Source organism: Fulmarus glacialis, unplaced genomic scaffold (genome assembly GCF_000690835.1).
Source record: "Fulmarus glacialis isolate BGI_N327 unplaced genomic scaffold, ASM69083v1 scaffold10593, whole genome shotgun sequence".
Classification (NCBI taxonomy): Eukaryota; Metazoa; Chordata; class Aves; order Procellariiformes; family Procellariidae; genus Fulmarus; species Fulmarus glacialis.
This window is the reverse complement of record NW_009204896.1, coordinates 17,951-31,924: the sequence shown is the minus strand read 5'-3', so window position 1 is coordinate 31,924 and position 13,974 is coordinate 17,951. Positions and strand designations below refer to the sequence as shown.

At 35.0% G+C, this 13,974-nt stretch overlaps 1 protein-coding gene across 1 annotated transcript in view; it reads left to right on the top strand.

Annotated features, from left to right (window-relative positions):
* Window positions 1-13,974, top strand: part of LOC104074873 (voltage-dependent L-type calcium channel subunit alpha-1D) — a gene marked incomplete at both ends in the record, with an annotated part of 93,641 nt that overhangs the window by 62,710 nt on the left and 16,957 nt on the right. Inside the window, 6 exons of the mRNA XM_009575168.1 lie at window positions 238-402; window positions 1,096-1,297; window positions 2,508-2,666; window positions 3,941-4,051; window positions 7,110-7,139; window positions 9,579-9,662. Of these exons, the coding sequence (XP_009573463.1) occupies window positions 238-402; window positions 1,096-1,297; window positions 2,508-2,666; window positions 3,941-4,051; window positions 7,110-7,139; window positions 9,579-9,662 (751 nt within the window). The remainder of the gene's footprint in view (window positions 1-237; window positions 403-1,095; window positions 1,298-2,507; window positions 2,667-3,940; window positions 4,052-7,109; window positions 7,140-9,578; window positions 9,663-13,974) is intronic.

Genomic DNA, 13,974 nt, shown 5'->3' with positions numbered 1-13,974 from the left:
ATGCCGGTGAGAACATCTTTGATCTAAGAACAACACATTATGTTTTGAATAATTTAAACTGTGGCAGGCATCTGTCAGGCCATTTAGGTTTTTGTAAATTGGAATTATCATTTTAAATCCACCAGAAAACACAGCTTAGCAAGGAAATAAAACAAGCTTAGGGAGGGAGTAAAATAAGCTGTTTTGAATAGAGCATTGAGTAACTCTGAGGCTAATCTAATATTTCACTAATGACAGTTTGTTTCTTTCCCACAGAGGGATATACATTGTTTATAAAGATGGAGATGTTGATAATCCAATGGTCAAAGAGAGGGTCTGGCAAAATAGTGATTTCAACTTTGATAACGTTCTGTCTGCTATGATGGCCCTTTTTACAGTATCCACTTTTGAAGGCTGGCCAGCGTGAGTGAATTCTCCATGTTTTCACAGCATTGTTAAGATGGTTACATTTTCCAGAATAGTTCTTTATCATTTACCAGCATTTTTGGGCAAAAAAGCAGTCTTAAGTGATGTTTTTTTAAAAAAAACTTATTAATGGAAGAAGGAAAAAAACTACTCTCTCTGCACTTTTCCTGTATTTCTTCATTCACCTTTATCTATAAAGGGGAAACTTTTTCTATATTGTTTAATTCCTAATCTTTCAGCTACTTTTGCTATAATGAGCTATTCTTTAGTTCTAATGGAAGTAATCCTCTCAGATGTTTATCCATCGATGCCATATGAAAATTTTAGGCCTTTGAGTAAAACTTCTACTACAAAATCAGGCCATAGTACACTGCATAGAGAGGCCCAGGAAGAGCAGACTACCACTCACTATTTCTCTAAATGAGAAAAGTCTAGAGGTCAGCTTTACATTGGGAAGAAAAAAAAAAAATGCAACCATCTGGTCATTACCTTGATTCTTTTGGAAGAAAGCATATAACATTGTGTGGTGTGATGCTTCTGGTTTCGATATGCTTGTAAGTGCTATCAGTAACTAGAAAAAGATAACAGTAAACAGCAGACCATTTCTGAAATCTGTCCTCTGAGTCTGCATATTTTACTCTCTTTTGTCATTTTAATGCTAATAAAGATAAAATTTTGTTTGTTTTTCAGGCTGCTATACAAAGCCATCGATTCAAATGGCGAGAATGTAGGACCTGTATACAACTATAGAGTGGAGATCTCAATTTTTTTCATCATCTATATCATCATTATTGCTTTCTTTATGATGAACATATTTGTTGGTTTTGTGATTGTTACATTCCAAGAACAGGGAGAACAAGAGTATAAGAACTGTGAGCTGGACAAAAATCAGGTTAAAATAAATAATGAACTCTTAACTTTTGGAAGAATTATTTTTTATTTATGCATGAAGAGCTTCCTTTCTGCTTTGGGTCAGAAGAGGGCACCAAACACGTATCTTAGTAAAAAAAAATGGAATTAGTACATACTATCAACTGCTATTCAGGTCATTGTATGTTCCTCTTTCCGTAAGCTCAACATACCAGTCTTTTTGTTATGAAAGGTGTTACATTAAGCTTGTTACCTTCTTACTGTCTCACTTGTTGGTGTCACATTAAGAAGAATACAGCACTTGCCAGCTTATCCATAGGCAGAGGTAGGTTTTTCAGTAAGAACAGGAAAATAAATTTTGTGTTCTGAATAGGCTGAAGGTGTTCAAAATGTTCTAATCTTCCCCCACCCCCATTTATTTAGAAATTCATAGGGAATATTCAGATTCAAATAAAAAAAGTCTGTCCCCTTTTACTGTTTAAACCTTTGACTGAGAAACTCATCAGTCACCAGTCATGATTTTTCAGGTACTCTTGTCCAACTGTAACACACTTCATTTAAACAAAGTTAAGCGTGGAACTTTAGCCAGCATTCATTCTGCATTTTGTGCCCCATCAGTCAGCTTTTATAAGCATCCTTCAAAAGACAAGTGGAAAGCCCAGCCTACATGAAGATTTCAGGCACTAATAGAGTAGGAGATGAATCCATGATGTTCCTATGTATGTAACATGATTTTGCTGGGCAATTTAACTGAATTATTAGGAGTAACACTTCCTCAGTATTTATTTTGCTGACTCTAGGGTTTTATGCTATGCAGTTACATTGGTGGTTGAAAACTTAGTAAAGACAAAGCATGACTTACAGATGAATTAATAGTCATGCTATTAATAGTCATGCTATATACTGTACATATACATATAGTCTAAGGTATACTGCTGTATGCTACTATGCTGCATAAAGATGAAACACTGCAGAATTTCCATGAGCTTTATTTGATTCTTTGTATGTGGCTGAGTAGTGTATATGATTAGATACAGTTGTAAATAACCAAGTGAGGATTGGTAAGCTACTTGATTACTTTATTAACACTTAATAATAAAAACCCCTACATCAAATAGATAGACTACCTGTTTTTAAGACTTATCTTTAACAATTTGCACTTATTAATTATATTATCAGTTGATTAACTGTTAGGTATAGTCTGACAGTTTTTGATGTATTTGCTTTTACAGCGTCAGTGTGTAGAATATGCCTTGAAGGCACGTCCTCTTCGTAGATATATTCCAAAAAATCCTTACCAGTACAAGTTCTGGTATGTGGTGAATTCTACTGGATTTGAATACATCATGTTTGTCCTCATCATGCTGAACACACTTTGCTTGGCTATGCAGGTAGGAAAACCAGAAGCTCTTTTGAAGTTGTTGGCATGGATTGCAGGAAAGGACATGGGTGATATAATGCCTTTAATTTATGGCAACCTGTATTTTTTATGAAGTGAAATTTAAAAAAAAGCACCTCTGATCATAGTACTCTTCTGTGACATGTTCTAGTCTGTTCATCAGTTCTCTGTAGTAAAATTGTTTAAAACAGCTTGATGTTGATAAAGGTCTTCCTAACCTAATCAAGCTCTTTGAGCTTTATTTTGTACCTGCAATGTAATTTAATTTATATTATATGTGTGTATTCCCGAGATTATCCATGTGCAAGAAAATCTGAAGAGAAAAGTCTAATTTTGTTAGCGAACGTTTCTCTCAACACCTTAGATTCTTTTATCTAGTATATTCTTTTATGCAGTGCCTTTAAGCATTACTTCACCTCTGTGTAGTTTCTGTACTTGTTCTGTGTTCATTTTGTATATGTACTACTCCATATTTGGTTGGGTTGGACCTTTAAAGGTCCCTTCAAACCCAAACCATTCTATGATATTTCTATCATCTGTGTCTGTATCTTTTTCAGAAGTTTAAAAACTTAATATATGGAGCAACTCTAGTTTTGTGTGTTAATCCAAACCTCACACAAACATGTTTTCATGTATTAGCTGTGTATCTATACATACCTGTGTGTATTTTTCTGCATTTTGCATGCACTTCTTTGACACCTACTTCTCTTACCTGCTTTTCCGAGCTGTCTCTTTCTTTTCCCCAGTACTTCAGATTTTGATAAGAAAAAGAATGGTTCAAATTCAGTTTACAAAACCATTCTACTTTTTCAGTAAACTTGCATGCACTGTATCCTCTTAAAAATATCACTCCTACACAATATATGTTATTCTGTGACTAACATACTGAAGACTTTCTAAGCAGGTGTGACACAAGGTTATGTAATTTTAAAACCTAGCATATAAAACTTGGGAAATTGCTGTTGTTTAATACTTCTTTTTTGAGGGAACAGTTTTCTTTTCAAAACCATCTCTCTGGAGATTCTCTTAGGATGTAGAGGAATGACAGTTTTGTTCCACTTAGTGCCTAAACAGAATAGATTTAACAACTCCATTCTTGACCAGAGATATTCAACTAGTCTTGTATGTATATAGGTGTGCATTATAAATACTACTAGAAAATACTTTCCTGTGCTGCATTTTTGCCAACTTTGTCTTAGGCTGCCTTACTTTCACTTAATATTTTAAAGCCTTTACTTTTAAAAGTATTGTATTTTTCATTCACAGCACTATGGACAGTCTAAGCTCTTTAATGATGCAATGGACATTATGAATATGGTTTTCACAGGAGTGTTCACTGTTGAAATGGTTTTGAAACTGATTGCGTTCAAACCCAAGGTAAGTTTTAGATATGATTTAATTAGGTCATCACCACAGGAATTAAGTATAACGTAAGTTTCACACTAGCTATTATTCAAACAAAAAGAATCTATGTTTCCCACCTTTATATAAGTTAGTGAAATCATAATAGAAATGTTAATCTGATAATATGTGTATACGTAACTCCAGGAAATGAAATGCAAATATCGGAAAAAATACTTCAAGGTGGTTGATGAGATCTGGAATATTTTGAAGTAATGAAAATGTCCCTTTGTAAATCAGATAAATCATTTCCTGTTACAAGCATTACCACTTCTTCTATTCATGGTACTACATTCATAACTTTATACTAAGTTAATCTACATGTATGTTATGTTATATTTCCTATTCTAAAATGCAAAATTATTTCTTTACTTTATAAAATATAGCCAAGTACTACAAACATACACATAAATAATTTGCATATTCAATAGCCTTTTTAGATTTTTATGTTTTCAGTTATACATACACAGTATTTGGTAGAGGGCCCCACAGTGAGTAGTTGATTCCGTGCCTTAAAGGGACACTGTCAAAATGAATAATGCAGACACATTTTCAAAAGTAGATTTGCAAGAGAAACTGATAACTATAATTACTAATTGTAGAAAAAGATGAAAATCAGACTGTGACAGTTAATGCAGTCTTTTTGTTCGGTTCTCATACTGCATTTATGATAGTGCAAAAGTTAATAATGAAAAACTAAACTAAATTTTGTTTTCAGCACAATGAAATCAATGTTTATTCTGGGCTTATATCTATGTAAATAAGTAAAGTGTGGTCACGCGCTCTACATGGAGTTTGAAAAAAGCCAGTCACGCCGTTTGAAGTTTACTGATCTCACCATCTAAGGCTGATATTTTTCATTTTCCATTGGCCTTCTTTTAAAGTAATCAGGATATCTGCATCTGTAATTGGCTGTGAACTGTGCCCTTTCTTGGTTTTAAGTAGCGAACTGGATGACTGTAGGCTGTGTGGGCAATCTTCCTTTAAACAAGCTAGCTCTGATAATTACAGTAACATAGCCATGGCTGCCCAGAGCTCAGCATGGAGTAGATGTATAACTACTTTCCACCTTTTCAAAACTATTTATTCAGCTTGCATTTAGTTATGAGCTCAGCTGTGGAGCCTGAGCTACTTGTTTTGAAGCTAGCTTGTATTTTCCTGCAGAAGTAAACAAATTATACATCACTTGAGATCTGGTGTTGAGATGTGAAGTGTGGAGTTCTGGGTGAATGCTTACCCACTCTCCCGTAGTCTCGCTCTGCGCTGTCCAGTCCATTGTACATTTCTAATGAATTTATTTGTATTTTTGTGTCACCTATCTTATTTAAATGCTAAGGATTTCACATTAGAAGTAACACAATATGAGGCCCCAGAGGAGATAGCTCAGATATGTGGGCTGTGGTGTCATGAGTATGCTGATTGTGTTTCCTGATTTGTATTTCCTGTTGATATCCTTGTTTCACACTGAAGTTTCAGAAGACTTTGCTGCATTTTATCATCTGCTCTTTGAAAGAAGATTTTGAATCCTTGTATGGTTCTCCAAGCACTTGTGACAGTAGTCAGAAATAGCAGCAAATGCAAAATATAGTGGTCTGATCATGAGTGTATAAATCACAGTGCTCCATTTGTATTATGGACTTTCTACTCGTTACCAAATGCAATGTCTTAATACTGGTCTCTAAGACTTTGTACAATTTGAGTTTTAACTCTGTTGCAACATGCTTTCTATCTGATTGGATGCTTTTACTGTGAGAGATCCCCGGATCTGAACGCTGGGAGTTTGAAGGGCAGACACTGTCAGTGAAAGGTCCTTATTTCCTGAATTTCATTCCCTCATAGATGCAGAACACCTTGAACTTGTTAATTAGCAGGACAAGGTTAAAAGGCCATGATATTAATCAGACTTTTGGCAGAGATTAATTAGCAGGAAGGGAAGGGAGTTCAATATCTTTAAGGTTGTTCCTGTTTTTCTTTGAAGACTGTAACTTTTTTAATTGTCAGATACACCTATTGGCAACATATATTACATAGTTCATTAATAATTGCGAATCAGCTAGTGGTCTTAAGCAGACTGTGAATGTCTTTTAGTAATCTAAATTTTAAACTAGATACAAGCTTAAAACCACAATGAATTGCTTTAGCTCATATTAATATTTAATAATAGTAGGAACAATCTGAAACCCAACTGAATGTTTTGCTTAGGGTCTGTGAGGAAGGACTGATTCATTTCCTCTATGTTTGCGTCACCGATGGGTTTCTTAGTCTAGTCTGGCAGAATGGACAATTTTATTTATTAATTTTGTGCATTTAAAAAATTATTTCAAAGATGCTCAAAGCGTCAGATAAAAACTCCATTACTCACTCTGTAAAAATAAGAATAGATAAAAACATGTTAGTTTTTATCTCATCTGCTTGACAGTGTCCCCTTAATACGTTGACAAAAATCCTGTGAAAACGGTGATCTTTTGGTTTCGCTGGTCATGCAAACTTAAGGCAACTATAAATTATCAATACTTTTACTGTGATATGTGTTGTTTAAAACCAAGGTACTTGCAGACTGCCTTCCAGCTCTGAAATATATAAAACTCGGATAAGTGATAGATATTTAAGGTGATGCTGAGTGTCTGGCACACTTCTTGACTGGGAGATTGGAACACACAGTATTTTGCAGAATGAGGCCCTAAACTTTTCAACAGAGTACTAAAAGGACTAAAATATTTATGTGGTAGACCTATAGAAATATATTTTGGTGTTAATTCTCTATGCCTACATATTCCCCAGGATCTGTGATTTTATCTTCAGCATTTCGTATTGAACAAATTTTTCATAATATAAGTTAAAAGAGCAGGCATTTTTTCTTCACATTGTTCTTCACATTTGCTAAAATCTGTTACTTAGCGTGCTTTAGTACAGTACAAAACAAAATACAGCAGTGAAATCTAAAATAATACATCAACACATACCGTATGTACAGCTTCATGATAGCTAGCTATTACTTAAACTTGTAATGATTTTCCATGTCATTTTACATCAGATTTTTGTAAGAAAAAAGGAAAGATGGCTAGTAAGTGAATTGATCTTGGGTCATTGCAGTGGTGAAAACAACTTATTTGCATGATGTTTATTTGCTGTGACTTGTCCATTCCTCCCTTTTCCAAAACCATCTTTATTTTCTCTTAGTTTTTTTGTTTATTTGTATGCTTTTGCTTTACATATTACTTTGAACAATATTTGTCTATACTGATGGAAAAGGTTTCATAAAATAAATAAATGTGTAAAGTATTTTAGCTGTATTGAATCAAAATGTGAATTTGTTATTGCAGTGCCTTATATTGTAGCATGTCTAGTAAAGTCACTTTTTCTATAGCTGATATTAACCTTTATTTGGAGGACCTTTTTTGGTTCCCATTGTTGTAGAGGAAGATGGATAGCACTCCTCAGGATTGTGCTGATTATCTGTTTGCTGTTTGCCAATAGTCTCTTATTTTATGTATATATAAAAATATCACTATTTTAAAATCAAGAAAGATACTTCTTTTAAATAAGAGAAATAAGGAATATGAATGATCAGGAAGAATATTATGAGAGTAGCTCCCCTTCTTTAGCTGGCAGCTGCTAATCCCTTTAGGATTATAAATTTCAGTATCATTGAGGTGGTTCAGCATGATGTTTAGTAGAAACTTTGGGAATGGCTTGTTCTTGTGAAGCGGGATGGGTAAGGAAGGAGTGGTAGGGAATTGTGCAGGAGCTCTCAGAAATGGGTGCGTTTGTTCAGGAGGCCAAATCCATGAACATTGGCTTTTGCCCCGAGACTGGGATTGAGGATTAATCCCAGAGAACCAAAGCATGTGGCACAAAGGGCTGTAGTGATAATCATACTCTGATTTATTTTCCCCTTAGAGCCCCTTCCTTAAATGAGGGAATGATTATAGTAATTTGTGTTTTAAAAGAGAGTAGCATTAGAAACATAATGAGGCTTTCCTGACTCTCCTCAGTGCTTACTCTCCTAGAATATGCTGTGGAGCTGTCGTCTTCTGTAGCAGCTCTCTCGTAGTCTCCAAGAGCAAATTTCCACATGAAATTAGCTTTTTTCCGAATAGTAATTCTAACAGTTTAAAATCTTGAGAAAAATATTGTCCAATTCTAAAAAATTTTGTAGCTGATTTTGATTTTCTGTGCTAACAACAGATGTAACAAACTACTCAGCTAAAACATTATCTTATAGTAAACAGTGTAATAATAAGTGTAACTAGACATAAGATTAGATTAGCACACTTGTCATTTTAAACTTTTTGCTAAATTTATTTTTTAGAGCTTCAGTAGTGGCTGACAAGTTAGGTTTTTTTAAAATTAATTACCAGGAAAGCAGAATGTACATGTACAAAATGTACATTTCAGCCTTTGTCATGTAATGCACATTCCTTAGTCATGGCTGGCTGAGAAATTAATGTATCTGAATGAGAAAAAGGGCAAGTTCAGTAATTTTTGCAATTCTGAATTTCTGTAATAACTAGGCAAAATCCACATATTGCAGAAAACCTACATATCTTGTCTCTGTAGAGTTGCCTTCAACAGAGTAATACATCTTGATTTGTTCCCAGTGACAGATTGATTCTGGAACCTACCTCAGGGTTTCTTCTGAAATATCTTTTTGCTCAAACATGCAGTTTTGATGCCAATAGACAGCTAATTGCATGATAGCACTTTATAGCCATTTGCAGCAGTGTGCCAGTAACGTACACATAGGGAATATATTTAAAGCCATAAAATGTCAGACTAAGCAATTCATGAAAATGAATTTTCAGGCATTGGACTGGCTGCATTAGAAACACTAAGAAATTGTTTAAGTTGCTATGGTTCCTAGCACTCACTTCAGTGGTCAGAATCAGGCCCTGACTGCAAATGTAGTGTGAGTTCCTATATTAAACCTAGTTTATGAATAGAAGTTTAAGTCAGTTCTCTAATATTTATGCACAGTTGCACATTAATAATTGTGCATGATTAACTAGTGATGAGCTTTGACCCTTTGAATATTTTTACCAGTCACTTAGATAGGACTATCACAAAGCCATTAATGTTAAGGAGGTTTCAATTGGCTTAGTCTTGTAGAAATATTAAAAAGGGCTTTTGTCATGCTTGTTAGGGTATATATGTTAGAATTTTTCAGCCTAGAAGTCCAAAACCAGTTTTGGATGATGGCTTGCCTGTCAACATTGTGCTTATACGATGGTGTATTATGCATGTGTGCTGCGTGCGTGTGTGTGCGTGTGTGTGTCTGTGTGTGTGTCTGTACATGTATATATATAAAGTATATATATACACACATGCACATATATGTTGCTTTTCCTTCAGTAGGCAATATTGTTTGTTTTGTTTTGTTTTCTCATTAGACCACAGGTTTTGTTTAACTAATTTCTGTTTATGCAAAACTAAACAGAAGTATGCAAATATTTGACATTTCATGTGTAATCACAAACGTTTGCACCCTGCCTGCTCTGTTCAGGGCTATTTTAGTGATGCCTGGAATACGTTTGACTCCCTCATCGTTATTGGCAGCATAGTAGACGTCGTTCTCAGTGAAGCTGATGTGAGTATACCCCAGCTTACTTTCCCCAGTCCCTACTTCTCTTTTCTCTGTCTCCCCACTATTTCCATCATCTGGACAAGTCACAGATTTTGATCTGATGTTTCTAAAGTTTGAGTACAGACCAGTCATAGGTCAATTATGTTGATATGGGAAATAAATAGCCTTTTTTTTCTACCAATTTTTTTTAGCTATGAAAGGGAAAGATTAGATTGTATAGTGGTACATCAGAGAAGCCTAGAGTGTTTCTGTGTTATAACACTGTCCTTTTCTTCTCTTTTTCTGTTTGTGTTTTTCTCTTGCTCTCTTTCTGCTGAATGCTTGTCCTAACAGCACTATTTCACTGATGCATGGAACACTTTTGATGCCTTAATTGTTGTTGGTAGCGTCGTTGATATTGCTATAACAGAAGTTAATGTAAGTAGCAACTGTTCATGCACTAAAAAGTAATTGCTGTCATCAAGAAATACAGAAAATGTAAACTTTATCCCCCAAAATCCTTTATTAGAAAAGTATGTTTTATCCTGGAATCAAAGACCAAAACATTGATGTAGATGTTTGTACAAGCTGTTATTATAAATCTATATACCCATATAGTTACACATGCACACAGCATAGTGAGACAATGAGAATTATATTTTTCTATATATGTACAGAAAATATTTAAGACATTTTATGTATAAAAAAGGAATTAAGCCTCTGTTACTATTCTACTTGAAGCCCAGTGATTTTTGTAGATAGCTTGACCAAGATAATTCAAGATTCTGTAAGTTGTTTCAGTAGCTCAGTTTAACAAATAATTATTTTTATTTCTGTGGGAGGTTTGGTTTTTAGAGTGATGTTAGCATTCATATCTCATGAGGTAGCAGAAGAAGGGTACATAGAGAAAGTAAGGCTTTCCATGCTGTGGAAAATAGAACATTTATTTTTTCCTATTCCTTTTGCTTTTCCCATCCTGCAGTAAATGTTTTGAAATTTGAATTACTCTTAAAGTACTTGGAAAACTCCATCTTTTCACTGAAATTTTGACTGATGGCCATTACACATATAGGTGTTTGGACAACAGAAAGATTCCTTTCCAAGAAAAAAATAGGGAAATACTGATTTTTGCCTGTTTTCTATCTGACTTGCTGGTTTTGGCAAGGAAAGCTGTATCACAAAAATGATAAATGAAGGATAACAAAATACATACCAGTTCTGTAGCATCTTGTAGATGTGCAAGTGCTTCCCATACTTACATATTTCTTTGTTTAACTAGTCAAAATAAAATTTCAGAGGAAAGTGCCTTTTCCCTCTAGTGCTTCTTGAGACCTCAAAAAGGGAGACTAAAGAAGGTGAGACACGGATCCAACCCAGCCACTGAAACTGCTCAGGGAGTACACAGGCTCAGTAGGGGAGGTTAGCGTATTCCACCCGCTGAAGATCTTACCTGTTTATCATCCTGAGAACTAAGTTACTCAGAAATACCCATGATGCAGGAGATCCTCAGCATTCACGTATTTTCGCTGTATCAAAGAACAGATTAATCGGCGAAAGCTGTAGATATAAATAGTTGCTTGTTATTCTTTAGCATGCATGTTTTTCTACAGTAGTCACAGTTTATGAGCTGGCTAATAACGTTCCTTTTATTTTAAATTTGTTTTAGTAAGCTACTTGCTAGACATCTTTTTTTACCCCAGTGGATTTTATTACTTACCCAAATGGTTTCTTTTCAGTAGGGATATTTAATATGCATCATCTTTCAAAATACTTCTAAATTTGAATAAATACTCTTCAGTGCTGAGTATTTAAATTGCAATATCTCTATCATATTTTGGGGAAGCAAACCCATCCTGTGGCAATCATTGCCATTTAATTGAAACAGTTTTTCAGAGAAAACACATTTTAAAACTTATTTTCCAAAGTGGTTCATGTCAGGAACCCAATTCTTAGGATCATATTCCTCCAATCAATAGCAGAAATTATGACCTTTACTCTGTTTAGACAGTACCTTGATTTTGGAACTGTGAATACCACAATAATTAAAGTTGCCCATGGAATAGAAATTGTATTTGAAAAAAAACTGTGATCTATTCTAGGCGTTCCAGGATGAGGCAAAAAAAAAGGAAAATGCGTAATTCTCAAGTAAGATCTGTCTAGCAGATGGTTTTTGGCTTTCAGTGCATTGTTCAGATCAGCAGACCATCTACTAGGAGCTTGGATTTGTCAGGCTGGTCTTCAGCCATGGTTTGATAAGGATTTCTCCGTTAGCTTAAGCAGCCTTTGCCCACAGCCCTTCTTACCCCCATAGCTATGTGAGCTGTGCTTCCACAAGAGTTTGAGGACTTCACAGTTGGCTGGATGAGGTGCTGAGCCCCAAGTATTGGCAAAAGTGTGGGCCATGGTAGGGCAGAAATGAGTGAATAAGGCTGCTGCCAAAGGAAATACTTCTTACACTGTGCCCATACAGGTCTCCCTTCAGAGCATATTAGCATTGGCACAGAAAACATCAATTTAGTGGCAGTAGCTGCTGTTGAGAAACAGTGATGTACGTGGGTTTTAATTTTCTTTGATTCTAGTCCATTTGGTAAGCATAGTAATACCTATTATAAATGCATTTCAACTAAATATAGAAAACAAATGTATTCTTTTATCTTTTTTTTTAAGATGGCAGAATATCTTCAAGCATACAGAGTCTATTAGCCCTCATTAAAGACTACAAATTTCTTTACAAAGCTGCAAATTCTACACTGCCATCTCAAAGAGTAAACACAATCAAAATAATTTTAAGGCTGATTCACCTTAAAATTCCTTCCTGATTTTATGTTAAACTGAGAATCTCACGACTCGCTGCATTACTGGAAAGAACAATGGAGGAGTGATGTGATAATGTGGGAGCAGAAGGACCTTAGCCTGACCCTTAGATTTCAGACTGATTTTGCTCAGTTCTCAGCAGGCGATGGATCTTTCTGTCTGTGAACTGAAGGAACCTGAGCTGACAGGGAGGGTCAGTCAGCACAGAAGAGCATTGTCCGATTGAGACATTTCTCAAAGTATAATTACTGTTCATGGAGCAGATTTTGAAAAGCTGCCTCTAATTTTATGTTTGTTTGGTTTTGTTTGGGTTTTTTTCCAGAAAAGTTTGGATTTAGACTTTTAGTTCAAGTATTTACAATTTACCCGCTATTTCCATTCACAGTAGTACTGGTGTAGATGAGCATAGTATCTGAGAAGCGTAAAAACACCAATCATTTAGAATAGCTTTCTCTAATAACTGCAAAATGTACTTGATTGTGAAGAGGTTGAAAAATAGCTCAAATGTACTTCCATGACCATAGAAGATGTCCCTGTATTTAACCCCGTATTTAACACTGTATGGACAGTGTTAATTTGACAGCATTACTTGTAACTGATCACTGCTGAGCTTTCAGCTGTGAAGAACACTGTCATTTTAGTAATTCACACAGTTGTCTTGAAAATATTCTGGAGATCAAGTAGAGATCTTCAGGAAAAGTACGCACCACAGTCAACAACTAGCACTGTCATTTCTTAGTTTTTCATGCTATACTCACTAGCGAAAAAGGCTCATCTTTGATGTCTTCTAGTACTGCACAGCAGACTGTTTGTGTACTAAGTATTGTCTGTTTCTGGTCTTTTCCACTTGTTTGTGCTTTGTTTGTGCAAGTCATTAATGTATTACAGTTTCAATATATTTCTGGGCTTGATTTCCCATTTTCAACATGAAACAGTAAATACTGCAGAGTGTCCAGGGAAATTTCTTAGTTTTTTATTACTTTTATTGTTTTGATTCTACTGAATTATTCCTAGTTCATTAGTTTTGTGTAAATTTCTATAATCCAAATTCAGTATTTTAGAATCTTTTTCTTAATATTTTTTTGGCATTCTGAATTGTGCCATTCCAACCTGTACTTTTTATCTAACACTGACAGTGATCCTGGGAAATCTACAGCTCTGCTAAGTTGCTAACAAGACTGTTTTCAATGGGATTTCAAGCACGATTGAAATGGCACCTGTGAAAATTCCCACTATAGAAACTTCTTAAACTGAGGAAGCTCAGCCTTGTTTGAGGGGTGATCTGAAACAGCGTAAATTGCTAGCATTGATGTAAAATCAGGTCTTGTTGCAGTTGTAACTGCACGAGTACAGCCATCTTAATTGATCAACGTAAAAGACAACTTGAAAGAATGTGAATACCTAAAATAATGTACTGAAGATGAACTAAACATTCTTATAGATTTGCATATATAATTGCCTCATGCTGGAAACAACTCAGCATCATTCTGATAATCTAGCTGTGTACATTTAGAATAATTCC